General features: G+C 45.3%; 1 protein-coding gene across 3 annotated transcripts in view; it reads left to right on the plus strand.

Moving 5' to 3' along the window:
• The window catches only part of IFT80 (intraflagellar transport 80), a 543,739-nt gene that overhangs the window by 203,001 nt on the left and 313,041 nt on the right, over positions 1-27,697 (plus strand). For all 3 annotated transcript variants that reach the window (XM_069213254.1, XM_069213255.1, XM_069213256.1), the window contains exon 9: positions 25,309-25,488. In XM_069213254.1, coding sequence (XP_069069355.1) covers positions 25,309-25,488 — 180 coding nt within the window. The remainder of the gene's footprint in view (positions 1-25,308; positions 25,489-27,697) is intronic.

Below are 27,697 nucleotides of genomic sequence, written 5' to 3' on the forward strand. Positions count from 1 at the left end.
GGAATCAGAACAACATAGCAGACACCATGAGCAGGTTGAAGACATCTTGTTACGAGTGGAAACTAACTTTTAAAAAAAGGCTAAATCAAATCTTCCTCCAGTGGGGCAAACCAAATCTGGACCTTTTCGCTACTTCCCCCACAAAGCAAAATGCCAATTCTTAGCAAGCTGGCATCCCCATCCAGGGTTCGGTGGGAATGCATTTTCAATCGCATGGTCCGACATATTTGACGATGCCTTTCCTCCAATTCCTCTCCTTCCAAAACTCCTCAGGAAGATGAAGGCTGAACCATGCAACATGATTCTCATAGCTCAAGCATGGCCGCGGCGCCTGCACTGGTTCACGGAACTTCTCATCCTTTCAGTACGGCTTCACAGTCACTGAAACCGATCCCATCGCTTCTGACCATGAGCCTGGGACAAGTCCTACATCCAGACCCTAAGTCACTACGGTTATCAGCCTGGCTCCTGCGTTCCACAAGTTTGGCCATCTAAACATTCCTTCGGATTGCAGGGACATACTAGCCAGAGCAAGGGTGGACAGTACTAACAAAATGTACTGCTTAAAGTGGGAAGGGTTTTGCACATGGTGTCAGAGAGCTAAAGTATATCTCATCCTCTCTTCACCTGAAGAGATGTTACCTTACCTTTTACAACTTGCTCAGAGAGGCTTAGCCCACGCCTTCATTAAGGTACATCTTGCAGCCATTTCTCGCTTTTGGAAATAACCCAAAATGCCATCACTATGGTCTGTCGGAGTTATTGGGTAATTAACTCCTCAAATAATTATTCAGAACATTTCCACCAGTGAGGCCCCCTCCTCCACTGTGGCAGCTGAACATGGTACTTTCACAGTTGATGAAACATCCTTTCAAACCTAGACATAAAGTGGATGTCCTCCTCGCCCTCACATCTGCTGGAAGAGTTGGAGAATTTCTTTCTACCCCCCATCCGCTTACTTCTTATGCACATTTTACTTACCATTGAGATATATATATATATATATATATATATATATATATATATATAATGTTATCTTTTACACTCGATGATGTGTTGTAGTAATTTTAAAAGTTTGCTCATTACTGCTCTCTACTTCATTCCAACGTGAAACTATGAAAGTTCCAAAACTGGAGGAAGAAGATAAGTTATTTATCTGTAACTGTAGTTCTCCAGTATTGGACTCTTTCATAGATTCTCATGCGACCCACCCTCCTCCCCACAGAAACTCACCTTTATTCCACGCAGTACAGTACTACTTATACGTACTAGTGCTTAGAAAATTGGAGGGACTGGCGCTTCTCTCAGGAGGGTTCTACAGGGTGGTGTCACCTGATTCGTTGCCTCTTCAGTTTAGTCCTTTTTTAAATAATGACTAGGATATGTTACTAAACCAGAAGGGTTAAGGCCTCTATGTTCTATGTCTATGATGGCATTACTTTTCAAATATACCAGGGACTCTCATCTCGACGATGGGGAATGAATCAAGCATGTGAATTTATGAAAGATTCCAATACCCGAGAACTACGGTTACAGGTAAGTAACTTATTTTCTTTCTCCCAACTTTCGTCATCATTCATTCATTCATTTTAACCCTCCATGCTCCCTCAGTTTCCAGCCCCCTCCAACCGCAATGGTGTGACCATTGTTTCTCTATACATCTTTGCAGGTATCTTTCTAGACACTGCGGTAAGAGAGTCACCCTTGTGTGGCCACCATCTTAAATGCCTAGCTCCCCGGGTCTGTCTTTTTGGAACTTTCACAGTGTGATGTTTGAGACTGAACGGAAGTCTCATTCTAAATACCGTGTTTAGTACTCTCATTAACCAGTGGCGCTTGGCTAGTGATGACTAGAAGATGGCCCCATACTTTACTCAGCCACTGTTTGAACTACAAGTCATGGCTGACAATCGGAGTATGTAATAGCAACAGACACACAGCTCACGCTACTCAGCTGCTGAACTTGGGTGTAAACAGCTATGTGTTTTCACATAATATTGGAGTCTGGCCATCAATAAAGATACCTTCTCATTGTATGAGTGCAAACTTTTTCTTACAGTTTTTATTGGTGGAAGGAAATGCCTCCTTGGCATGGTTATCCCCTGACTTTTTGCCTTTGCTGATGCCAAGTTATGATTTGAAAGTGTGCTGAGGCCTGCTAACCGGGCCCCAGCACCAGTGTTCTTTCCCTAACCTGTACCTTTGTCTCCACAATTGGCACACCCTGGCGTCCAGGTAAGTCCCTTGTAACTGGTACCCCTGGTACCAAGGGCACTGATGCCAGGGAAGGTCTCTAAGGGCTGCAGCATGTCTTATGCCACCCTGGGGACCTCTCACTCAGCACATGCACACTGCTTGCCAGCTTGTGTGTGCTGGTGGGGAGAAAATGACTAAGTCGACATGGCACTCCCCTCAGGGTGCCATGCCAACCTCACACTGCCTATGGCATAGATAAGTCACCCCTCTAGCAGGCCTTACAGCCCTAAGGCAGGGTGCACTATACCACATGAGGGCATAGGTGCATGAGCACCGTACCCCTACGGTGTCTAAGCAAAACCTTGGACATTGTAAGTGCAGGGTAGCCATAAGAGTATATGGTCTGGGAGTCTGTCAAACACAAACTCCTCAGCACCATATTGGCTACACTGAAAACTGGGAAGTTTGGTATCAAACTTCTCAGCACAATAAATGCACACTGATGCCAGTGTACATTTTATTGTGAAATACAACCAGAGGGCATCTTACAGATGCCCCCTGAAAACATACCCGACTTCCAGTGTGGGCTGACTAGTTTTACCAGCCTGCCACACACCAGACATGTTGCTGGCCACATGGGGAGAGTGCCTTTGTCACTCTGTGGCTAGTAACAAAGTCTGTACTGGGTGGAGGTGCTTCTCACCTCCCCCTTCAGGAACTGTAACACCTGGCGGTGAGCCTCAAAGGCTCACCCCCTTTGTCACAGCGCCACAGGGCTTCCCAGCTAGTAGAGATGCCCGCCCCCTCCGGTCACGGCCCCACTTTTGGCGGCAAGGCTGGAGGAGATAATGAGAAAAACAAGGAGTCGTCACTGGCCAGTCAGGACAACCCCTAAGGTGTCCTGAGCTGAGGTGACTCTGACTTTTAGAAATCCTCCATCTTGCAGATGGAGGATTCCCCCAATAGGATTAGGGATGTGCCCCCCTCCCCTCAGGGAGGAGGCACAAAGAGGGTGTAGCCACCCTCAGGGCTAGTAGCCATTGGCTACTAACCCCCCAGACCTAAACACACCCCTAAATTGAGTATTTAGGGGCCCCCAGAACCTAGGAAAATAGATTCCTCCAACCTGAAGCCAAAGGACTGCTGACCTGAAACCCTGCAGAGAAGACAGAGACACCAACTGCTTTGGCCCCAGCCCTACCGGCCTTTCTCCCCACTTCAAGAAAAACTGCAACAGCGACGCGTCCCCCAGGGTCCAGCGACCTCTGAAGCCTCAGAGGACTACCCTGCATCTAAAAGGACCAAGAACTCCCGAGGACAGCGGCCCTGTTCCACAAAGACTGCAACTTTGCAACAAAGAAGCAAGTTTTAAAGACCACACGTTTCCCGCTGGAAGGTGAGACTTTCCACTCTGCACCCGACACCCCCAGCTCGACCTGCGGAGAAATAACACTACAGGGAGGACTCCCCGGCGACTGCGACCCTGTGAGTAGCCAGAGTTGACCCCCCTGAATCCCCCCCCCCCCCACCCCAGCGACGCCTGCAGAGGGAATCCAGAGGCTCCCCCTGACCGCGACTGCCTGCTTCAAAGAACCCAACGCCTGGGAAACACACTGCACCCACAGCCCCCAGGACCTGAAGGATCCGACCTCCAGTGCAGGAGCGACCCCCAGGTGGCCCTCTCCCTAGCCCAGGTGGTGGCTACCCCAATGAGCCCCCCTCCCCCCCCCCCCTTGCCTCCCTGCATCGCTGAAGAGACCCCTGGGTCTCCCATTGAAACCTATTGCAAACCCGACGCCTGTTTGCACTCTGCACCCGGCCGCCCCTGTGCTGCTGAGGGTGTACTTTTTGTGCTGACTTGTGTTTTCCCCCCCCCCCCCCCCCCCCCCCCCCCCCCCTGGTCTGCCCTCCGAAGTTGTGGGTACTTACCTGCTGGCAGACTGGAACCAGAGCACCCCCTTCTCCTTTGAAGCCTATGCGTTTTGGGCACCACTTTGACCTCTGCACCTGACCGGCCCTGAGCTGCTGGTGTGGTAACTTTGGGGTTGCCCTGAACCCCCAACGGTGGGCTACCTTGGACCCAACTTTGAACCCTGTAGGTGTTTTACTTACCTGCAAAAACTAACCAAAACTTACCTCCCCCAGGAACTGTTGAAAATTGAACTGTGTCTAGTTTTAAAATAGCTTATTGCCATTTTTGCGAAAACTGTACATGATATTGTGTTGATTCAAAGTTCCTAAGATACCTGAGTGAAATACCTTTCATTTAAAGTATTACTTGTAAATCTTGAACCTGTGGTTCTTAAAATAAACTAAGAAAATATATTTTTCTATATAAAAACCTATTGGCCTGGAATTGTCCTTGAGTGTGTGTTCCTCATTTATTGCTTGTGTGTGTACAACAAATGCTTAACACTACCCTCTGATAAGCCTACTGCTCGACCACACTACCACAAAATAGAGCATTAGAATTATCTCTTTTTGCCACTATCTTACTTCTAAGGGGAACCCTTGGACTCTGTGCATGCTTCTTACTTTGAAATAGTACATACAGAGCCAACTTCCTACAATTGGTAACTGTCAGCTGGCTTAATGTGTTAATGAAATTGCTCACTTAAAATACCAACTTTGTGTGTTTGACTACCTCTTTCACGACAATTTTAATTATACTGGTAGCTGGTGATAACTGAAAGTGGTGGGTCATAACTCATGCCCTAAACTGCAGCAAGTAAAGCATGCAACCAGACTGACTTAAGAATGGTTTGAGCAGATGTCGCCTCCACTCTATCCACAGAAAAATGTGAAGAAATGGGTTCAAATTGGGCATTACACAGCCCATTTGTATTTAAATGTTCTATAAAAAAGCCATAGGTACTTCGAGTTCTTCAATAATTTTATGATTTGCGATCATTGCGTAGCGCAGCCCATAATTGTTACAGGTTCTCCTTCCATCAGATAATGTTGAGGAAACGGTGGCTAATGGTGCATTTTTCCGGCACAATTTCCCCCAAAAAATGCATGTATACCCTTAGGCGATAGAGGCAGTTGAGAAAATACAATTTCACTTCATATATCATTTACCATAGCATCAATCTACACTTCTAAATTCCACGTAATTTTATTTTCATATCCTGCCCCTTCCAACAAAGTTTATAAACCCAAGTCAGTGTTGGCCTTTGTTTTCTATCACACAGCTGTGTGCCACTATGCTACATTCAATTTTCAACAAATGTAATCACTCAAGAAATATTAATCCATATGGTACTTTCCAGCATTCCATTTATTCAAGTAGTTAAAATATAATAAAATCACTTATGCAACCCCGTGCTCTACTGCTGAGGACAGTCACCAGGGGCATATTTTCTACATAGCTTGAGTCATTTGCTCAGCATACAATTTATGTTTGTTTTCATTAGGGAATATAAGATTAGTCGGAGAGTTTACGGGAGATGCTTCTCAATCAGATTTTCTGCCCCTCTTCCAGAAGTTTTTAGCATCTGGTTTGCAGATGGTAACGTGATCTATTATGGATCACAGCCTTTCCTGGATGAAGACACTACGCCACTGACTTTTTACCGTAGTCTTAGTGATGTGGAAAGGAGTTCTACATGGCACGCACAGTTTTAACAGATCTGTGTGCAACAGAAGCAGCTTCTCTAGTCCTTGAGAAGATTTCACACCAGAGGCCTGCTACCACGCTAGCTGTACTCTCCCAGCCGCAGCCCACACTCCCTTCGCTGAAGGTGCTGCCACTGAGATATTCTTCACAGAGTTCTTCTCACAGGGCACGCCTGATGTGTTGGCTTTACCAATGCTTGTTCGCACGTGTAAGGGGACTAGTGAAATCTGAATTTGATGCAGTTTGGCTGTTGATCTGAGTAAGGTAAATTGTATCCATATCCAAAAGTGTCCTTTTAATGCTAGCTCCCACTTGTACAAATTAAGGGGTAGAAAACTTGGTTCTGCCGTTAAAATACGTTGTTTTCCCTAACGAATATTTTTCCCAGCTAAGAATGCAATTCTGCTCCTTAAACTTTAAGGAGGTAATCCTGCTGAATAATAGGGGCACTCTTTTTAGGGTTCGAACGTTCGGTTGTATGCTGAATTATTCCATATCCCATCCCCCCCCCCCCCCCCCCCCGCCCCCTGCCCCCCACCCCCCGGGGGATTCTGTTAGACAAAAAAGCCCATAAAGTCTAACTAGGACGTTTTCCTGTCACGTAAGGACATAGACGCTGCACATGTATTTTGTCCTCGAATCTAACTCAGCTTTCTGTTCTGAGATGTGTTTTTAAGATGCGTTACGTAAAGAGGCTTATAAAGACTCTACCGTTTCTTTGGCATTATTCAGTATACGAACGTCTAAAGCATGGCCGGAATGGGTTTTCTCCATTTAGTCATTTTTGTAATCTTAGTCAGTTTAGTCACTCACTCAGTCAACTTTGTAATCGTTCATTCGCTAACGGTACATGAGCGAGGTTGTGTTGTTTCCTTGGGCACAAGTGGGAGGAAAGTCCCATAAGAGGCCTTAAAATAAATAAACTGACTGAAACGATAGGATTTTCACGAACCGTCCTTCGGTTGCTGGGGAATAAGTTTATATATGCACTGAAAGGCTCTGTCCAAACAAAGGGAGACCTGAGTCAGCAGCAGTAACCTTTTCTCCAAGGACAGGGGGTCTTGGATTTTTACATCAATCTTTTAATTATTCTGCAGTGCTCAGAGACAGTTCAACAGCTAAAGGCCAAGCAAAGAAAAGGAAACGCGTTAATTAATTTGATTTTAGTAGTAATTGACGTTATGACGAAATTTAAAAATAATAGCAGTCGAAAATTATCCTTGTTGGATTTGCTTTCTTGTTGAAAGTAACTTGTAGGAAAAAAATGGAAATCTAAACCTTTTCTTAAGTCTCCCAGTAAAATGGCACACTTGGCTGGGGGGATGGGGAGGAGACAGCCAGGCCCTCTGGCAGAGCTCAAAGCTCTTACTTTTCAGTCATTAAATCATTATCTTCTTAGAAAGGACAGCCTTTCTTTTGTGCCAGATCTGTAGTAGGTCTAGAAGGCAGCCCTACAATTTGTGAAGCAAGACTAGAAATTACTCCACTATATATATTTAATTTTATTTTTTTAACTGAAAAAAACAAAGGTTATAGGGACGTTATAGTTCGGTTCTAAATTTACTTATACAAAACTATAGAAATTCAGGAGAGTTCTTTCAAGCAACTATAACCCACGCCCTAAGGTCTATCATTCGGGACGTTGCCATGCACAGCTTTTTCTTCAAACATTTGACTGCTAATGTTTAATTTATACTTTTAAGGACATTATATTAGTTGTCATGACTGCTGTAATATCTGGAGTAATTAGCAGTGCATGGCAAAGGCACAAGTTATAGTTCCCTTAGGGTGTGATTTATAGTTACTTGGAAGAACAGTAACTAACTACTGAATTTCTACGGTTTTGTACAAGTAAATTCAGAAACGAACTATAACGTCCCTGTAACATTTGTTTTTTTTCAGTGAATTTCTAAGTTTTTTTTATTCTATTTCTTAACTATAACAACCCTGTAACCTTGTTTTTTTCTGTGAATTTCTGCTTTTTTTTTTTTTTTTTTGTACGTATAATAATTTTCATTACTATATGTTATTCCAGCCACTGCCTTCGCCTCCCCAGGCCAATCGCGGTCCCTGGGACCCCCTACTCTGGAGTGCTGCCTTACTATTTTTTTTATGAAGGAGGCTGGCTGCATGGCTCCCCTCCCCAGGGCCGATTTCGGCCCCGGGGCAAGGTCATGTGACCTGGGTGCCCCCCACAGGGCACCCAGTCCCAATGTTGGAGACTGTGGAGGGAGTCTGAAGGCCCCCATGGCCTCAACTAGCTCCTGCGAGAGCCAGCATTGCTGTCATAGAGAGGTAGTTGCTAAAGCAGCGTCCTCTCGTTGAGAGCAATTGCTTCCTCTGTTTCCCTGCCTGCATCTCCGCAGGCAGGGAAACAAAGGAAACCTTTGCTCACAGCGAGGGAGAACTGTTTGACAGCTCTCCCTCGCTGCGAGCAGAGTGTTTGCTGTGACTTGGTGACAGCTATTAAAGCTGCTGCCAAGCCACAGCAAACAGCTAAGTCCCGGGGATGCCCCACCCCTAGGGACATAGCAAGAGCAACCCTTGGGGGGTTGGCGGTCCCCAGGGCCATCTGTAGCCCCTCCAGCATAAATAGCCCTGGGGAAGTAGTGGTCCCTGGGGCTGCAAGTGCGCCTCACGCCCTGCATAAAATTACAGCAATGCCCCAGGGAGGTGGCGGTCCCTGAGGTTGCGGGGGATGTTTGCCCCGCATACGATTACAGAAATGGCCCGGGGAGGTGACAGTCCCTGGGGCTGGACAAAGCCCAGGAGGAGGGCCCTGCGTGCCTTCATTTATTACATGCCTCCGGGACATGGCCCTCCTGGGAGCTAAAAGAAGCCTGGGAGCCCGCGCTGGTAGTTTTTTTTTCTTCTAATTATTATTTTTTTGCTGTGTGTGTGTGTGTGTGTGTGTATATATGTATGTATATATATATATATATATATATATATATATATATATATATATATATATATTCACTGGGGGGAAAAAAAACAAAGGTTTCAGAAACATTATAGTTAGGTTCACATTTTACATGTACAAAATGAGTGAAATTCACCAATTATAGCTACCTCATCTAACTGTAACTGAGGTTTATGCATAAGTGTGTGGATGTGTCAGTGAGTATGGGAGAGTGAGTGGATGTGTGAGTAGTTGTATCGCTTAGTCACTGGTGTGTGAGTATCTGCATTGGTGAGTGGTTGGGTGTACGAGTTGCTGCATTGGTGAGTGAGGGATGTGTGAGTGATTGTATGAGTGAGTAGGTGTGTTATTGACTGTATTGGTGTGTGTGTGAGTGGGTGAGTAAGTAACTGTATGGGTGACTGAGTGGGTGTATGAGTGACTGCATACATAAGTGTCAGGCTATATCAGCAACTGTATGGGAGAGTAAGCAAATGTGTGAGTAGCTGTATCAGAGAGTTGGTGTGTTAGTACCTGCATGGGTGAGTGATTGGGTGTGGAAATTGTTGTACAGGTGAATTACTTTATGTGTGTGTGTGTCAGTGAGTGGCTATGTCTGTGACTAGGTAGCTGAGTGTGTGGGTGTATTACTGCTTGTATGGGTAAATAAGTGGGTATATTAGTGGGTGTGTGGGGATGTTATTTGTGAGTGGTTGTGCAGGTGTATGAGTTGGTGTCTAAGTGACTGTGTGTGTGAGTGGGTATGTGAGTAGCTGTGTAAGTGTATGAATAGCTGACTTAGTAATGTATGGATGAGTGGGTAGTGTTAGTGGCTGTGTGAGTGCGTGTCGGTAGTCTTATGGGTCTATGAATGAGTATGTGAGTAGTTGTGTGTGTATGTACAATTGTTTGTATGGGGGTATGAGTGGGTGTCTGACCTTTTTTGTGGATGAGGTCATCAGTGATGTCACTGACCATGCCATGAGTGATAAAATATGTGAGGTCATAGCAGTGCATTACAGGGTCACAAGTTCTATTTAGCTGAGGTAACTATAACTGCTGAATTTCACTGGTTTTGTACGTGTGAAATGTGAGCCTAACTAACATCCCTGTGACCTTTATTTTTTTCAGTGAATTTCTATGTTATTTTTTAAAATTCTATTTCCTAACTATAACTTCCCTGTAACCGTTGTTTTTTTTCAGTGAATTTTTTTTTTTTTTTACGTAATGTAATTTGTATTACTTTATATTAATCCAGTGACAGCTGTGCAGAGATGAAGGCTGTACACAGCAGGGTTGGCTGCAAGGCCTGCTGCCAACCACTCAGCCCCACGCTATGCATGGCTGTTCGCAGTGGCCTGCCTTTATGGGTGTGAGAATGAGTGTGAGAATGGGTGTGAGGGTGTATCTGGGTGTGAGAGTGTCTGTCTGGGTGTGAGAGTGTCTGTCTGGGTTTGAGAGTGTGTGCATCAGTGTCTTAGTGAGTGGGTGCGTCCATGTCTGTGTGGCTCTGTGAGTGGGTGCGTGAAAGGACTGTGAGTGGGTGCATGAGTGTAGGAAGCTAGCCTGGTGTGTGGGGGACACCTATGGTGTTTGCACCATAAACCAGGTCCGGACAACCCCTATTAGTTAGTGACAGTGTCTAGGAAGCCAGGGCTCTCTAGTGGTAGTTGTGGTGAGCAGCCAAGACTTATCTAGGAGGAGTGTAAAGCACTTACAGTATCACAGCAATCACACAGTAACTTATCACACATGAAAGGAACCCCACAGTTTTGCAAAAATAAAGGTACTTTATTTCAGTAACACTGATCTAGATTACTTATAGGCAGTCCCCCAACTGGAAGTAACTATACACTATATATACATGGTAAGTATTCAGAATAAACATCAAGAAACAACAAGCGTTGGCAAGAAATAGCAGCAAATAGCTATAGGAGGGCCAAACAATATACTAAGATAGTGGAATGCAAAGTTAAGTTACATTCACAAGAATGTGGAATAGTTAGAAGGGAGCAGGGAGAACTCGGGACCCCAAGAGATGAGTACCTAGGTGACCCCCAGCGACCGGGAGAGCAGAGGTAAGTTACCTGGTCTTCCCAAAGACTAACAAGGGTACTTAGAAAAGGAAGATTGCAAGACCAGGACCAGTCCAGCAGAACCCAACATTGGATTCCAGAAAAAGAGGACCTGCAAGAGAAGGGGACAGAGTCCAGTCTACGCAGGAGTGTCTGGGGGTGGGGGGAGCAGGAGCCACTACCCACCCTTCTGTGGATGAAGATCCAGGTCGACGAGGGAAGATGTAGATCAGCTGTTGATCCCAGGAGCTACAGGGAGGTCCTCCTAGTTGTGCAGATGATGTTCCATGCCGGTCGCCGGTTCGCTGATGGTCAGTGGTCAGGAGGACATCAGCAAGCCTTGGCAACTGCAAATCTGGGCAGAAGAGTCTTTGCGGAGAACACCAGCAAGGTCCAGGGGACTCAACCCTTGGAGGGAAGTCCCAAGTGATCCTAAGCAGTCGGAAGAGCCAGCAGAAGCAGTCATAACTCCTACAGGCAACCCGCTGGCGGTTGGCACAGTAGTTTGCAGTGAAGCCCAGTCAGCACACCTAGAGAAGAGTCCCACGTCGCTGGAGCAGCAGAGGAGAGACTGTCATTGCCAGGATAGATTGCTGGAGGCTGGGCCTACTTGGAGGCTGAAGATCCCTTGGAGCAGGAGTCAACAGCCTTGGTTGCTGCAAGAGTCACGGTGCACAGGGGTACTGTCCTGCAAGGAGAGGCAAGGGCTCACCATCTCCCCAGTTGGACAGAGGGTAGAGAGGACCACTCAGAACTACCACCTTTGTTGGAGGCTCCACGCAGTTCCTGTGGAGAGCAGATCCGAGACATCGTTGTCTAAAGGGCCTGCGGATGCAGGGGAGTGACTTCTTCACTCTAAGTGAGATTCCTTCCTGCCTCTTTAGTGCAGCTAAGTCTTGCCAACCCCGGAGAATGCACAATTGTGGAAATGTTGCAATTACTGGAAGGAGCTGAAGAAACAATGTTGCAAGGTGAGGTCGTCTCAGGAGTTGCAGCCTTGTTTGGTTCCTTTGAAGCAGAGGTTCGGGTGGCCAGGAGCAGAAGAGGTCTTGCACGCTGAATCTGGGGACTCACCCGTAAGGGAGTCCCTAAATAGCCCTAACAGGGGACTTGGTCACTCTGCAGGGTGACCACCTATCAAAGGGGGTCACTGACGTCAGTCACCTGTCCTGACCAACTAGATGGTCCCAGGGGCCTCTGCACATCTTGTTTCCACAATGGCAGAATCAAGTGGCCACCTGGAGGAGCTCTGGGCACCACCTCTGGGGTGGTGATGGACAGGGGAGTGGTCACCCCCCTTTCCTTTTTGTGGTTTTGCACCAGAGCGGGGACTGGTGCAAACCAGATTATGCAAGGAAGGCACCAGATGTGCCCTTCAAAGCAAGCCAGTGGCGTTGGGAAGCTCCCCCTCCCCAGCCTTGTAACACCTATTTCCAAGTGAGAGAGGGTTGCCTCCCTCTCCCACAGGGAATCCTTTGTTCTGCCTTTCCCTGTGCTGGTCAAGCAACAGGCGGCAGCGTTGGCTGCCCGCAAACCCTGGAATCATGCCACCAATACTGGGATAAAATGGCTTCCCTGCACTTACGAAGTCCAGTGCATTGGTACTGGAGTTGGTAGGGGTACCTCTGCTCATGCAGGGGTGCCCTCACACACAGGAACCTGCACCTTGCCCTCTGGGCTAGGAGGGTCTTCCATAGGGGTGACGGACAGTGACCTGATGCAGTGACCAGCAGTAAAAGGATGCATGCACCTTTTCATGCAGACTGCAATGCCAGGCCTGCAGACAGTCTGCATGGGCTCGCATGGGTGGCATAATACATGCTGTGACCCATGGGGGACCCTTGGAGTACCAATGCCCTGGGTTCCTACGTACCACATACTAGGGACTTACAGGTGTACACCAGCATGTCAATTGTGGGGTGTGAAAGGTACCAAAGCAACCAACTTTAGAGGAGAGAGCACAATCCCTGGGGTTCTGGTTAGCGGGATCCCAGTGAAAACAGTCTAAGCACAATGATAGCCAGGCAAAAAGTGGGGGTGATGATGCCAAAAAGAATAACTTTCCTACAATGAGTTTCTGAGTGGGTCTGTGAGGTGTGTGTGTGTAAGGGGCTGAGTTGGTAGGTTATTGGCAAAACAAAAAACTCTGTCTATGTGTAGGAAAATGGCTCATTTTTGTACTTACCCCCTCCACCCCCCACTTTTTGCCTGATATTGATGCTGACTTGACTGAGAAGTGTGCTGGGATCCTGCTAACAAGGCCCCAGCACCAGTGTTCTTTCACTTAAAATGTACCATTGTTTCCACAATTGGCACACCTCTGGCACACAGATAAGTCTCTTGTAAAAGGTACCAGTGGTACCAAGGGCCTGTGACCAGGGAAGGTCCCTAAGGGCTGCAGCATGTGTTGTGCGCCTAAGGGACCCCTCATCTAACACATGCACACTGACATTGCAGATTGTGTGTGTTAGAGAGAAAAAGGCAAAGTCGACATGGCATCCCCCTCAGGGAGTCATGCCCACTAAACTCTGCATGTGGCATAGGTAAGCCACCCCTCTACCAGGCCTTACAGCCTTAAGGCAGGGTGCACTATACCACAGGTGTGGGCATAGCTGCATGAGTACTATGCCCCTACAGTGTCTAAGTCCATTCTTAGACATTGTAAGTGCAGTGTGGCCATATTAAGTATATGGTCTGGGAGTTTGTCAAAAAACAAACTCCACAGTTTCATAATGGCTATGCTGAATACTGGGAAGTTTGATATCAAACTACTCCGAATATTAAACCACACTGATGCCAGTGTTGGATTTATTAAAAGATGCAAACATATGGCATCTTAGAGATGCCCTGTGTATTTTACCCAATCCTTCAGTGCAGGACTGACTGGTCTGTACCAGCCTGCCACTGAGACGAGTTTCTGACCCCGTGATGTGAGAGCCTTTGTGCTCTCTAAGGCAAGAAACAATGCCTGCCCTGGGTGGAGGTGCTTCACACCTCCCACTGCAGGAACTGTAACACCTAGCAGTGAGCCTCAAAGGCTCAGGCTTCATGTTACAATGCCCCAGGGCACTCCAGCTAGTGGAGATGCCTGCCCCCCGGGCACATCCCCCCCCTCTTTTGGTGGCAAGTCCAGGGAGCTATTGAGAAAAACAAGGAGGAGTCACCCCCTCAGACAGGTCCACCTTTAAGGTGACCACAGCTGAAGTGACCACCTCCTTAGAAAATCCTCCATCTTGGTTTGGAGGATTTAGCCCAATAGGGACAGGGATGTGCCCCCCTCCCCAAAGGGAGGAGGCACAAAGATGGGTGTAGCCACCCTCAGATACTTACCCGCTAGCAGACTGGAACCGGAGTACCCCCTGTCTCCATAGGCGCCTGTGTTATTTTGGCTCCTCTTTGACCGCTGCACCTGACCGGACCTGTGTTGCTGGTGCTGCGCGTTTCGGGTTGACTTGAACCCCCAACGGTGAGCTACCTATGCCCAGGAGACTGAACTTGTAAGTGGTTTACTTACCACATTAACCAAACTGTACTTATCTCCCCCACGAACTGTTGAATTTTGCAGTGTCCACTTTAAAAAAAGCTTATTGCCATGTTATGAAAAACTGTGTACATTATTGTTTTGGTTCAAAGTCCTACCTATACCTATGAAAAGTACCTTACATTTAATGTACTTACCTGCAATTTGAATCTTGTGGTTCTAAAATAAATTGAGAACAGGATATTCTTCTATATAAAAAGCTATTGGCCTGGAGGTAGGTCATTGAGTGTGTGTTCTCATTTATTGCTTGTGTGTGTACAACAAATGCTTAACACTACCCTCTGATAAGCCTAACTGCTCGACCACACTACCACAAATAGAGCATTAGTATTATTGTCTCTGTCAAGCCTCTTAGGGAACCCCTGGACTCTGTGCGCACTATATCTCATTTTGAGATAGTATACACAGAGCCAGCTTCCTACACTATGGAAATAAGTCCTAACTAGAACTACCTGGTGGCAACTGCCACTAGGTAATATATATATATTTATTGTACTACTAAATACACGTGTGTATTTAGTAGGACAGTAAATAATTACAACTTGCCATACACTGCTTATGATCTCACATATTACAACATTCATGAACTAGATAGATAGATAGAGAGATAGAGACATAGAGAGATAGAGAGATAGAGAGAGAGAGATAGAGAGATAGACTACACAACCAGTATGACGTTTTGTAGAAATAATTTCAAATAAAGTTCCTTTGATTTGCTAATCAAGATGAGTCATTGTTTTTCACTTGTAATATAGTTAGTCCTAAACTGTGCAATGAATAGAGCAGCATAAAATAACAGGCCACAGTTTGCATGTTTCTCATTGTTTTATTCACCCATTATGTGTTTTCACTGTGATAGAAGTAGCGCTAGGCCAGATCGTGAGCTAGTCCTAAATATATGCTATTTCTATAATTTTTGTGTTGTCACCTCAGGATTCTTGCTGCTTCGAGGAAAACTAATGCAGGTTAAATAGAATAGTGGAATAGAAATTTTGCAAACTTGATAACACCTGCTTTTATATGTTATATTTCTGACATGGTGTTTTCAGTCTGTACGTGCTACAGATACCACCGGATGCAGTACTATAATCTAATGTAATTTAAACGTCCTAGGTTTTCAGCGTCGGAAGGACTGAAGGCTGAGCAACTTGCTGGGGTTTTTACTTTTGACTAGCAGGCCACATCAGATGTCAGCGGCGAGCTATCATCCATGCATTAACTATCCAACAACTACATGAGAATGCTAACTTAAATGTGTTTATCGAGATAGTAACAGGAATGTGACTCCATAGAACAAAACCAAAGTTCTTGCTGTCAGTGCTAGCATAGAGAGGGAACTGTCTGGGCTCCATTTCCTGTAGCTTTATGCAGGAGCTAGGTTTTCAGCTAAGTATGTTGAAGCATTGGGGTTTTATTCTGGTACCTGCACCAATATGATCAACTTTTAAACAACAACAATTCCTACAGTGCATTCAATGAATACAAGATACAGCTATTTGCGGACCCCACTTAAATCTACGATCTTCAAAAAATGAAGCTTGTGACCTGCACTTTACGCAAGGATCTCTGAAAGTAATGAGGAGACCTGTTAGCTCTGGCCCCGTTTCTTCTATCTTGTTGCTTCCGACCTCCTGTTTTTGATCCTATGCTGAATTTCGTTTTTGCTGGCTTTAAGATTCTGGTCACTTTACCACTGCTGACCAGTGCTAAAGAGCGTTCCGCTCCCTGTGTAAATTGTACTGTTGATTGGTTTCTCTGTGATTGGCATATTTGATTTACTAGTAAGTTCATAGTATAGTGCTCCTGTTGTGCAGAGGGCCTAGAAATAAAATGCTACTAGTGGACCTGCAGCACTGATTGTGCCACCCACACCAGAAGCCCTGCTAACAAGTCTCAGGCCTGCAGTTGCAGTGTCTGTATATGCAATTTTAAACTGCCATTTCGACTTGGCAAGTGCACCCACTTACCAGGCAGACACCTTCCATTTTACTACATGTAAGTGATCACTAAAGTAGGCCCAAGGCAGCCCCATGGGCAGGGTGTAGTGTATTTAAAGGTTAGGACATGTACTGGTGTGTTTTACATGCCCTGATAGTGAGATATTGCTAAAATTGTTTTTCACAATTGCAAGGGCTATCTCTCCCATAGGGTAGAATGGGAATTACTTTGAAATACCAAGTGTAGTTTCCCATTGGGAGCAGATAAGATGTGTAGTTTGGGGTCTCTGAACACACAATTTAAAAATATATATTTTGATGAAGTTGGTTTTTGAAATGTAAGCTTGAAAATGCCACTTTTAGAAAGTGGGCATTTTTCTTTCTTAACCATTCTGTCCCTCTGCCGGTCTGTGGAATACACGTCTTGGGCAGGATAACAATTGGGCTGTTTGTGCATTCACTCTAGACAGTCACACAAAGGGAGCTGAGTTGTGTCCTGCATATCCTGATGGTCCATCCCCAGGCTGATGGGTCTTCTGAGCTAGAGTGGTGGGAGGAGCTGATGCTTGCACCTGAATAGAGCTGTGCCTGTGGTCAAACTAAGCAGTCTCCAACTACCTGGAGTGTGTCTGGGACCAGGACAAGGGAAAAGCAGGGTTTTGTGCACTACAAAGATCTCTTAAGTTTGCCTACCTCAAAGACAAATGGGTATAAGTACTGGACCTCTGACACCACATAGTTTGAATCCTTCTGGACTGAGGAAATTCTGCCAGGAAGAAGAGCTGGATGCTTTAGGAGGGACGGCCACTCTGGCTGTTGCTTCGTTGTGCTGGCCTGCTGCGTCTGTCCTGGGAGTGAAAGGACTGAAGTTGGCTTTCAACATCCAGCTTCCAAAGCTTCTCCACTGGCTTGGACTGAGCTTGCCTCCTGTTAGGAAGTCTCAGGGACCTCAAAGACTTCATCTGCCAGTGCCTGGTCTCTTCTGCGGAGAGTCCTAACTTGCCAAGTGGGGCCAACTTCAGTCCCTGGGCCCTTGGAAGTGCAAGCTGGTGATCTGAAGGAGAAAATACAAATATCTATGCACAGCACTGAAAGAATTGGCGGTCTCGTGGCACAGAATCAATGCAGTGCCTGTTTCACTGTGGTCCCAGGAACACAGAACGTCTGGATTTTACACGCATCGTCCCTGGGTGTCCATTGTTTATTGACCCCAGCACCACTGTAAAGAACCAAGGCCTCATGTCTGGAAACCGAAGCATTGTCTTTCCTGCGGGGGAAAGAATTGATGCATCACCTCCCTTGCTAGTAGGGAACCGGCACATCTTCTCACCTGCAAAGAAACAGTTGATGCATCACCTCCCCTGCGAGGTAAGGAATCAACTAATGGCTTTGCTTTTCCGGTGCCTCACCTACCCGGTGGCCTGCATCATCTTTGTTTTTGACACATCCCAGGTACTTCATGCTAAAGAGATGCATTCATTCATTCATATGGATTAAGACTTGCTTACACTTTTAATAAGAGATATTTTGGCTTATGTATGTTAGATTTGTCGTTTTGGTCTTGTTTTACTCAGATAAATATTGGCTATTTTTCTAAACTGGTATGAGTAGCTTTGTAGTGTTTTCGCTGTTACTGTATGTGTGTGTGTGTGTGTGTACAAATACTTTACACATTGCCTCTGAGATAAGCTTGACTGCTTGAGCCAAGCTACCAAGGGGGTGAGCATGGGTTATCTTGGTTGTGTGGTACCCTTACCTGGACTACAGTGAGGGTCGCTAGTTGGACAGGGTACAAAGCACTGCCAAATAGAGACCCAATTTCTAAGACCCACTGATCTATATTGCACAGACTAAAAACCTGAAGATTACATGCATTGTCCTGGAGAATTAACACCCTAAGTTACTTTATGATGATTCAAACCTGCGACCAGAGATTGTTCACAAATCTCTGTAGCAAGTGCTACTATCTCACTAGTGTTAAACTATGATGAAAACTGTATACACTTAGAAGTTTACAGCCAGGCGGTACCTTATCTACTAAGCTACCTTAAAATGCTATTGGGTAGTGCCCAAGAAGATAAGCCACAATGGCATTGGTTTTAGCATTGTTGTTGGTGCAAATTTGCTGGGAGTTGGGGGGGCGGGGGGCTGTACAATAAAGCATTTGTACTGGCACACCATGGACTGGCTGTCATTCACTCTCCTCGTGACTCTGGCTCTATGAATGCTTTTCTGCTCCCCCACCTCCGGTTTGCCAGCTCCCGACGTGCTTTTTCCCCCCCTTATTTTCTGCACAGACTGTCCTCTGTCCTTACCAAATAAGCTATTGTAACTCCCGGGGGGTGCAGGAATCTTAACTCCCAGGAGTGCAGTAGCACCGGGTCACCGAGTTCTTGCTACGTGGCGTTGACGATCATATCTTAACATCTTAAATAGCATTGCAACGGAGGAGCCCGGGTGCAACGTTGTGAGTGGGAGTAGACGTATGAAAATATTCCGCTTAGCAAATAAATCCAGTTGTGGTCCCAGAACTTGCTGTACTATTTGTCTTGCGATTTAATTTAAGTTGCTGTCTGTGGTATATAACGTAGAATGGCAAATAACGCACATTGTTTAATGTGTACGAGCTTGAGTTTTACGTCAAGAGCAACCAGTATTCTGAATTCAGCCAGGTGTGTAACTGACAAATATAGCAGATAGAGCCCGAGTTGTCGTACTTCTGTGTGAAGTCAGTCACCCAGTTAACTTAGTCCAGCTGCCGGCAGTTTATCACTTTTGCAGACATGCATGCTCATTCGACAGGTTAGAACCCTCCCTCCCCCGCACAGTGGCTGAAGAGGAGGTCGCTGCGTTGAACATGAGGCGGAAGTTCCGAGCGATGGTGAATGAGTCACGTGCCTTCACAATGATTAGTCTTTGACGGGAACCAGGCCTGACTTTCTTGGTCAACACAGACATTTTTTTAAGTGTCTGATGTAATGGGCCTGAATCAGCAAACTGCTCCCTGTTGAACCATTATGTGCCACGCACATAATTAACCCTTGTCGAAGATGTGCTTCTAGTTAAAATCAGTTAATTAAATTCCTTTCTTTCAAGATCTCGGAACTAGTTTGCCGTTCCAATTAGCACTTACCAAGAGTTGCTACCTTCTAAGAGACCCGGTCAGTATTTAAAATTCAAAAAAGCACATTAGTATATTTTTTTGAATTTGCGAGTTTAGTAACTGTAAAAAATGTGGGCATTTAAAGGAATTTTAACGTTGTATGCGCTTATTTTGTTGTTTTTGGTAGTGCAAACTCAACCCGAATGTATTGGAGTGGTTTACATCGGCATCAGCTATATATATTACACAAGGTCACATTCATTATTTAGGAAATATACGTAATTTTCCCAGAATGATTTAATAATCGTTTTATAATTTAAAAGACGATTTTTAACTTGTCTGTGAGATCTCTTTTCGGATTCTTGAAGCAGTCACAGTACTGTGCAATATCTGTAGTGGATCCTTTACTGCTGGCCTCCCAGAACCTCAGTTCTTATATTATTCTCCAATTGGAGTACCAAGTTACTCAAATAAACACTTGGCTCCATTGGTAGTTTGTTGCAAAATTAAGCTTTACTCGAGGAAGTGGCAGTAGTGTAGGGCCTTGGATACAGTATGCACAATCTTCACACACACTTATCTGAATCAACATTGAGATCTAGATGTTTCTCTTTTTAAAAATGATTTTAATTTACACATAGGTAGTGTGGGGCAGTTGTAATGATGATCAACTGAAGCTGTCACCTTCCTGGGTCGCAGTATGACCCCAGACTCATCTATGGCACTTAGATTGTAAGGTGCTATGTTCAAAATAACATTGGGGCGTTAGGTTTCACATCTCTTACTCTTGTTATTTTAGAGATCCCAGGAATGAAGGTGCCAGAGTGCTATACCGTAGTACGTTTGCTATGATACGTCTGGCCTTTGTCCTCGATTCTCAATGACTGTGAGTGGAATAATGGACATCACAGATGGTTTGAGCCCAGGCAACTGAGAATCTGGTACACATGTCACAAATAAGTTTGTACACACAGGAGCCTACTACTCAAATGTGATCTGGGATTCCCATCTGCTAAATAATAATGACTTTATGGTGCAGAATCAGAGTTCCAGTAAAGGGAACTTCTGAGCTCAGTTGGCCAGTGACTAATGAGGCACTGGACATAGTTCAGTAGGATACTAGTTGCTGTGCCTACCTGGGCTCCAAAAGTCAGAGTCACAAACAGTAGATGACTAGTGGTGGAAATGGACTTTAACAGAGAGAGATACCAGATTTTAGAAGCCCATATCTCTCAACAGTTAATCACAGTCTTTATTTTAGGTGGAAGGCACACTCATTCACACGTTTGTCTCCCAGTAGCAACTGTGAAACTAGAACTTAGGGCTTGAGTCCAGTTGTTTCTTTAGCCAGTGATACCAGAGTAATCTTAACAACTGAAAAGATGATGGAGATGGTTCCGGAATCCGGGCAACCGGCTTTAGTGAGTGGAGCAGTACCTCAAGACCTAGTTTAAAAAAAACCTGTATTCTCCTCTGGGAATGGAAAATGGATGATGCTGGCTCTCTCGGGGTATCCTAGAGGGCTGGTTTTGGTGATTCAGGATCCATCACATTCACAGTCCTGGAATATTTCCTGTTAGTGCTTGAAGGTCTTGCAAAGCACATGTTTAACATTCAGCTGTGGCCAGTAGTCTGCAAGATCCTTATGAGCCCTGAACAACTTACTTTCTCGATATGACCGCTGTGTGGTCTTCAATCTGCTTTGCCTCGTTTCTAGTCCTCGTGGTAAAGGGCCTTCCTTTCAGTATTGTGTGGGTGAGCATCCTTTTGGGCTGAGGCCAGAGATCTAGCCAAACTGGTACCAAATCCATCAACCAGGGCCCATTTGTTTCTGTGTGATTATACCTCTTTGACTGCAGGGTTTTGAAGTGTCTGCCCTCCAGGGTTAGCACCCTCCCACCTATTGTCTTTGCCAGTGCTTGTTTTACTTTGGATTCAGAAATGTATTTTACTAACCTGCTGTTGATTAACGCAAGCAAAGCCTCTCCATCCCCCTATGTACCTTCTTCCTTTTCTCTTTGTGTCGTTATAGGTTTTGTTGCGTACTCTGCACCCCACTATTTTAGCACATGATGACGTACTCAGGCTGGGTGTCTACTGACTGGGCAAACCAGAGCCACATGTCAACTTCTTAGACCAGTGATGGCACTGCATAGCATCCATTATCATGCATTGGCTGCAATGCCTTATCGTTCAAAGCTTTTTTCCCCTTACGATTTTCTGGACTCCTGAGAATTATTCTGTCTCACTGTCTGGGCAGTGCGTTTGCATTCTACAGAAGAAGTCTTGACAGGCATCTTAAATTGTCTTGATGATTGGAGGCATTCTCATCAGGCCAAGGATGATTTACACCAATTGTATAAGCTCCTGTTAAACACACGTCCGGAGTTAAGGGCTGTTACAATCTTGGTGAACCTATTCAGACTCCCTTATTTCCACATAACTGTGGTGAAACTGGTAAGAATGAAACTGGTCCTGGAAAAGTGTTATGGGATTGTCGTCTTGGAGGTTACTCAGGCTTGTGTCTGATTTCATATATATATATTTTTTTTTATAAAAGTTAATTACTAGTATGAACATGCAAAAACCTAATAAAAAAAGCTTTGTAGCACTCTTTTATGAAGGTTTAAGCAGTCTTAAAACAATATTTCTCACACTGGTTGGCCTTATTTATTAAATTATAATAGAAAAGCTCACCCTTCTCAAATCTGGGTGTGTAGTCGTTTTGATGACATGCACATCTGCTCAACAGTATTCATGGGTAATGTTCTCTTCTCTTGCCCTGCTGATATTGCAAAGCAGCCGAGTGAAAGTCGGAGCTGCTTTCTTTAAAAAGGATTGTGCAACCGTAAGCACATTTTTAGAATATATCAACATGTAGTAAATGTCTGTATAATGTAAATGTGGATGATGTATGTAATTAGTAGTTAATGTGAAACCTGGAAAGATTGTCGCCTTCGAAGTCCATTGTTGGGCACTCCTTCAACCATAACTGCTTAATTTCAGATACCAAAACTAATGCATAGGTGACACAATCTATGCTCAGAACCCTAAGCAAGTAGTGTGCTTTCAACAATTTTTTAATGTTATTTTTATTGGATTTTTGTGACATAAAAAAAATAAGAAATAACATTGGCCCTCATAATGAGTCTGGCGGTCGCATGACTGCCAGACTCGTGGTGGCAGTCCTACTGCCAAAAAGCTGGCCGTGGGACTGTCACATTGACTGTTGCCGAGGTACCACGGTGGGACCACTGACACCGCCAGGCTCACGGTGATTTCATCCTCCAGGGCAGCGCTGCTTGCAGCGCTGCCCTGGGGATTACAAGTCCCTACCAGCTTTCTATGGCGGTTTACACTGCCATGCAAAGGCTGGCGGAATGGGGGCATCCGGGGGGTCCCTGCACTGCCCATGCACTTGGCATGGGCAGTGCAGGGGCCCCCATGCACAGCCCTGTTGCGCATTCCACTGCCCGAATTACGGGCAGTTGAATGGGTGACAGATGCTACTGCACCCGCCGCACTGCCACATTGGCACGGGCTCCATTAGGAGCTGGCGTCAATGTTAAGGCCCTGTTCACTGACCCTGTGGCAAACTCCTAATAGGGCCGGCAGGGTTCAGGTTGCACAGGTAGTCTGAAGGTAGGAAGAGTTTGGTGGGCAGTCTCTGCTGCCCGCCAAGCTCGTACTGAGGGCCATTGTGTGTGCAACCAAGATTGTCATCCTAAAGGATACAGTCTATTTATTACAATATTTTTAACCAACCATGTCCCATTTGTAATATCTTTCAACCCAAATCTACCACCTGTCCCTACTATTCAGCTTCACAATATTACATTTCTGTACACATAGGTAGTCCTGTTATTTGGGGGGACGAGGGGAATAATTTTTTTAAGCATCTCTGCCAAGTCAGATAGGTCTTCTGTAACTTTATCATCTCACCGAAGGTCCTTTCGACTAATAATTGGTGAAGATCAAAAGTTATTTACCCAATATAATAGTTTATCTTTAATAGTTCCTTTCAACTCTCCCTTGAAAACCAGTCATTGTACAGGTAAGTCATTAGGGCAAGCGTGCAAACGCTTTGACCTGTTGTAAGTATTGTGGACTTTTAACCACACCCATCACACTCACTCGTTCATGGGCTTGCCTTTCAAAAATCATTTCTTTTCATTGGTAAATACTTTACATTTGTCTCTCCTTGGGGAGTTTTTGTTACTGCCTTGCAGACTGACCCTGTTACATAGATAATAGCACGATTGCCGATATGTTTGACTGGGTGTAAACTTCTTTTTTCTTTTGTGTCTCTCCTTCGCACTCATGCTCATGGCGGCCATGGCGCTTTGAATCAGCTGGCTTATGTTAACTAATGTTTTACTTTTCATTTTCAATTTATGTGTCAAGAAAAGGCCATTTAGGAATTTACAACGCCAATAGAACAAACTAGAGCAAATGCGAGACCCATTGCATTGCAAATGCTTGTTTTTGAAATGCTACAAAGCTCTAATTGTGTTGTATTTTTTGTTAGACTGATGGCCTTTGTCCATGCCTGTTTGTATATGGCAGTTTTCTTTTTTTTTTTTTGAGGCATCAAAGTTATCTTTAAGTTGGCACAGAGGAATGCTTAGAGGAGCACTGGGTTGCTGCAGCTACCCACTGCTGGTTCTTTCTTGCACGGGTTTAGTGTTTATGATGTTAAAGATCTGCACCACTCACAAACCTTAGGGGACTCGTCCATGTTTCTGAGTCCGGTTCTCTGCACCAGCTGGGTTCTGTAAAAGATCAGACCGTTTGCTAAGAATTTTGTAACAAGCATTTGCAATGTAATGGGTCTCACATTTCTCTGAGTTAGAACTATTAGCAGTTGTAAACTCCCAACTGGACTTTTCTTGCCACATTAAATGGAAAAAAAAGAGCGTGATGGCGCTGATACAGTTCACTCGTAGTGAAATCTATCGGAAAAAGTGCAATTATCTATGTAACCGGCAAAAGTGCAACTATGTAACAGGGTCGATGTCATGGAAAGCGCTCGACTTCTGCTAAGCGAGATCGCGCTGCGAAAAAAGATAGAAAGTAGTCTACAAACCAGACGGGAAACGGCGAGCCTCACATGTTTTCAGGACTTGGTCGCTGCGCTCGAGGAGGGTTAACCACCGTAAAAGGCATGACATATGCATGCCTTCCACTAATGAAAGCAAGCAGATTTTAACAGGCAAGCCCACAAACCAATGAAAGACACTGACGTGACATGGACGGGGCTCCGAGCCCTTCTATAACTACTAAAGCATATCGCAAGCGAAACGCATGCGCAAGCGAAACGCATGCGCAAGCGACGGAGGCTCGACTCTAAAAAGGCCATAGGCATATTTAAACGTAGACCATGTGTAACTAATATCAGAGTATTGCTGTTGTAAAGCTGACCAGTTTTAATCAGTTGTGCCATATGGCTGAAAAGCACACTCATGCACGCGCTCAAACTGTTTTAAAAAAGTGCTTGGGCCCAACTTTTTTGGGGGGGGACCCAGTGCTGCAGAATGCGAGAGTTGCTGTATGCCAAGGCTGCCTAGTTTCGATTCCATCTCGTGCCTCTTTCTTACACCACTCTACACTTCCTGTCTCTTTTCACTCCTGTCTTTTATCTTTAGCACTGTATTGGAGTCTCTCTTCCTCCTCCTTTCTCTCTTTTCTGCTTTCTCTGCTTTGCCCTGGGTCAGAGTCCTTTAAACACACTGATCCTTTTTTTAACGTATTTATGCTTTCTTGCATGGTGCAAACTTCCCCAAGAATTAGGCTTTGTAGCACTGTAGTCAGAGTAGGGATTTGCAGTGGCATTATTTGTAGACAATTATAGACATTTTAATAATGTAAAATTGTGGATATTTATTTTTGTAGGTGGTGGTTTGGCATTTGAAATTAACAGGTATCTCTTTTACAGTGGTCGTACGCATTAGAAAAACCCAACACTGGCAGCATTTTTAATATTGCATGGTCCATTGATGGAACCCAAATTGCGGGAGCTTGTGGGAATGGACATGTCATATTTGCTCACGTTGTGGAACAGCATTGGGAGTGGAAGAATTTTGAAATTACATTAACAAAGAGAAGAACCATGCAGGTATGTTTTGTTTATTTATTCGTTGTTTTTTAGATTTGGCCTTGCTTTAGCTGTTTGTGTGCCTCATGTTTCCCCCGAAAACATCAAATTATAAGTAAATGTGTGTGTTTTCAGGATTGAAGATTTGGCCCAATTAAACCATTAAGCGTCTCATCAATGACAGAAGGAGATGAAATACATATGAAAGCGAAATTAATTATTGTTCTTATTCCCAGCTGCTTTGCTAAAGCAAAAAAAACAACAACCTTTTACAGTTCCCCTAGCCACTTGCTTATTTCTTGGATTAAAATCGTCCTTGATCGCAGACTGACATGTTCTAATGTTTAATAGTTTTTAAAAAGGAAGTCAATATTTGGAGGGCTCATCTGAGATGCCATGACAGCAACAGAGATTACATGTGCCAGAGATTCTTTCCAATAATAGCACAAGCATTGGCATGGCCTAAACAAAAGGTCTTGCCTATACAAGAGCTATTGGCTTTGGCAGTGTGTTTTGCCATTGTTGTACACCAGTGCGGCTGCTGTTCAGCATGGCTAAACGTTAGTGGCGTGGAGTGTCAAAGTAGAGTGGGAGAGTAGAGTGTTGTAAAGTGGATTTGTTGGAATGTCATATAGTTGAGTAGGAGGAGTAGAGTGTCGAGTTGAGTAGAGGCTCTGTAGAGCTCTGCGGTTCAGTGGCAGAGAGTGTTGTAGGGTGGAGTGGGGTGGAATAGGGTGGGTTGGAGTGGATTGAGGTAGTGGATAGATATAGTGAAGTGAAGTGAATTGGATTGGACTAGAGTGGGGTAGATTTAGTGGGGTAGACTGAAATGGGATGAGGTGGATGGGAGTGGGGTGGATTAGATTGGATTGGGGAGGGTCGTTTGAATTGGAGAGATAGGGGTGGGGTGGACTGGATTGGGGGTGGGGTGGACTGGACTGGATTGGAGTGGGGTAGATTAGATTTGAGTGGGGTGGGGCTGGCTAGATGGATTGAAGTGGGGTGGGGTGGATTGGATTGGGATAGAGTTGGTGGATTGGAATAGAGTATAATGGATTGACATGTGTGTTTGGAGTGGGTTGAGGTGGATTGGGGTGGGGTGGGCTGCAGGGGGTGGATTGGGTGAGGTGGGTTGGGTTGAATTGCACTCCGTGGAGGTGGATTGGATTGTTTTGGGGTGAATTGGACTGGACTTGAGTGGGGTGGATAGGATTGTACTGTATCGGATTGAGGTGGGGTGGAGTTAAGTGGATTGGAGTGAGGTGGTTTGGATAGGGATGGGTGGGGTGGATTGTATTCAGTATGGTGGTTGGATTGTGGTGGATTAAATAGGGTACAGTGGAATGGAGTGGGGAGGATTGGAGTGGATTGTGGTGGATTGACTGGGGTGGATTGGTGTAGGGGTGGATTGATGTGGTCTGGGTTGATTGGAGAGCGTTGTACTGGGTTGAGGTGGAGTAGATTAGGGTGGTTTGGAGTGGGGTGGATTAATGTGGAATGGATTAGACTGGAGTTAGGTGGATTAAAGTGGATTGTATTAGAGTGAGGTAGATTCTGTAGCAGTGGACATGATTAGAATAGGGTGGGTTGAGGGTGGGATGGATTGAATGGGGTGGATTGGACTGGATTGGGGTGGGTGGCTTGGATGGACTGGATTGGGATGAGGTGGACTGTACTGGGGTAGATTGGAGTTGTGTGGGGTGGATTGTATTGTCGTGGGATGGACTGATATTAGAGGGGGTATTGTGGTGGTTTGGAGTCGGGTGAATTGGGATCGATTGGATGGAGGTGAGTGTGGTGAGGTGGTCTGTAGTGGGGCAGATTGTTTTGGATTGGAGTGAGTTTGGAATTGTAGTGGGGCAGGTTGTTTTCAATTATAGTGGGGCAGATTGGAGTGGGGCAGACTGAAATGGATTGGAGTGGGGCCAGATGTTTTGGATTGGAGTGGGGCAGATTGGAGTGGGGTAGATTGTTCTGGATTGGAGGGGGGAGGGCGGAGTCAGGCATATTGCTTTGGATTTGAGTGGGGCAGATTGTTTTGGATTGGCATGGGGGTAGATAGGATTGCAGTGGATTGGAGATGGACAGATTGTTTTGGATTGAAGTGGGGCAGACTGGAGTGAGGCGGATTGTTTTTGATTGGAGTGGGGCATATTGAAGTGGGACGGATTTGAGTGGGACAGATTATTTTGGATTGTAGTGGGACAGATTATTTTGGATTGTAGTGGGA

This window comes from Pleurodeles waltl, chromosome 11 (assembly GCF_031143425.1).
Source record: "Pleurodeles waltl isolate 20211129_DDA chromosome 11, aPleWal1.hap1.20221129, whole genome shotgun sequence".
Classification (NCBI taxonomy): domain Eukaryota; kingdom Metazoa; phylum Chordata; class Amphibia; order Caudata; family Salamandridae; genus Pleurodeles; species Pleurodeles waltl.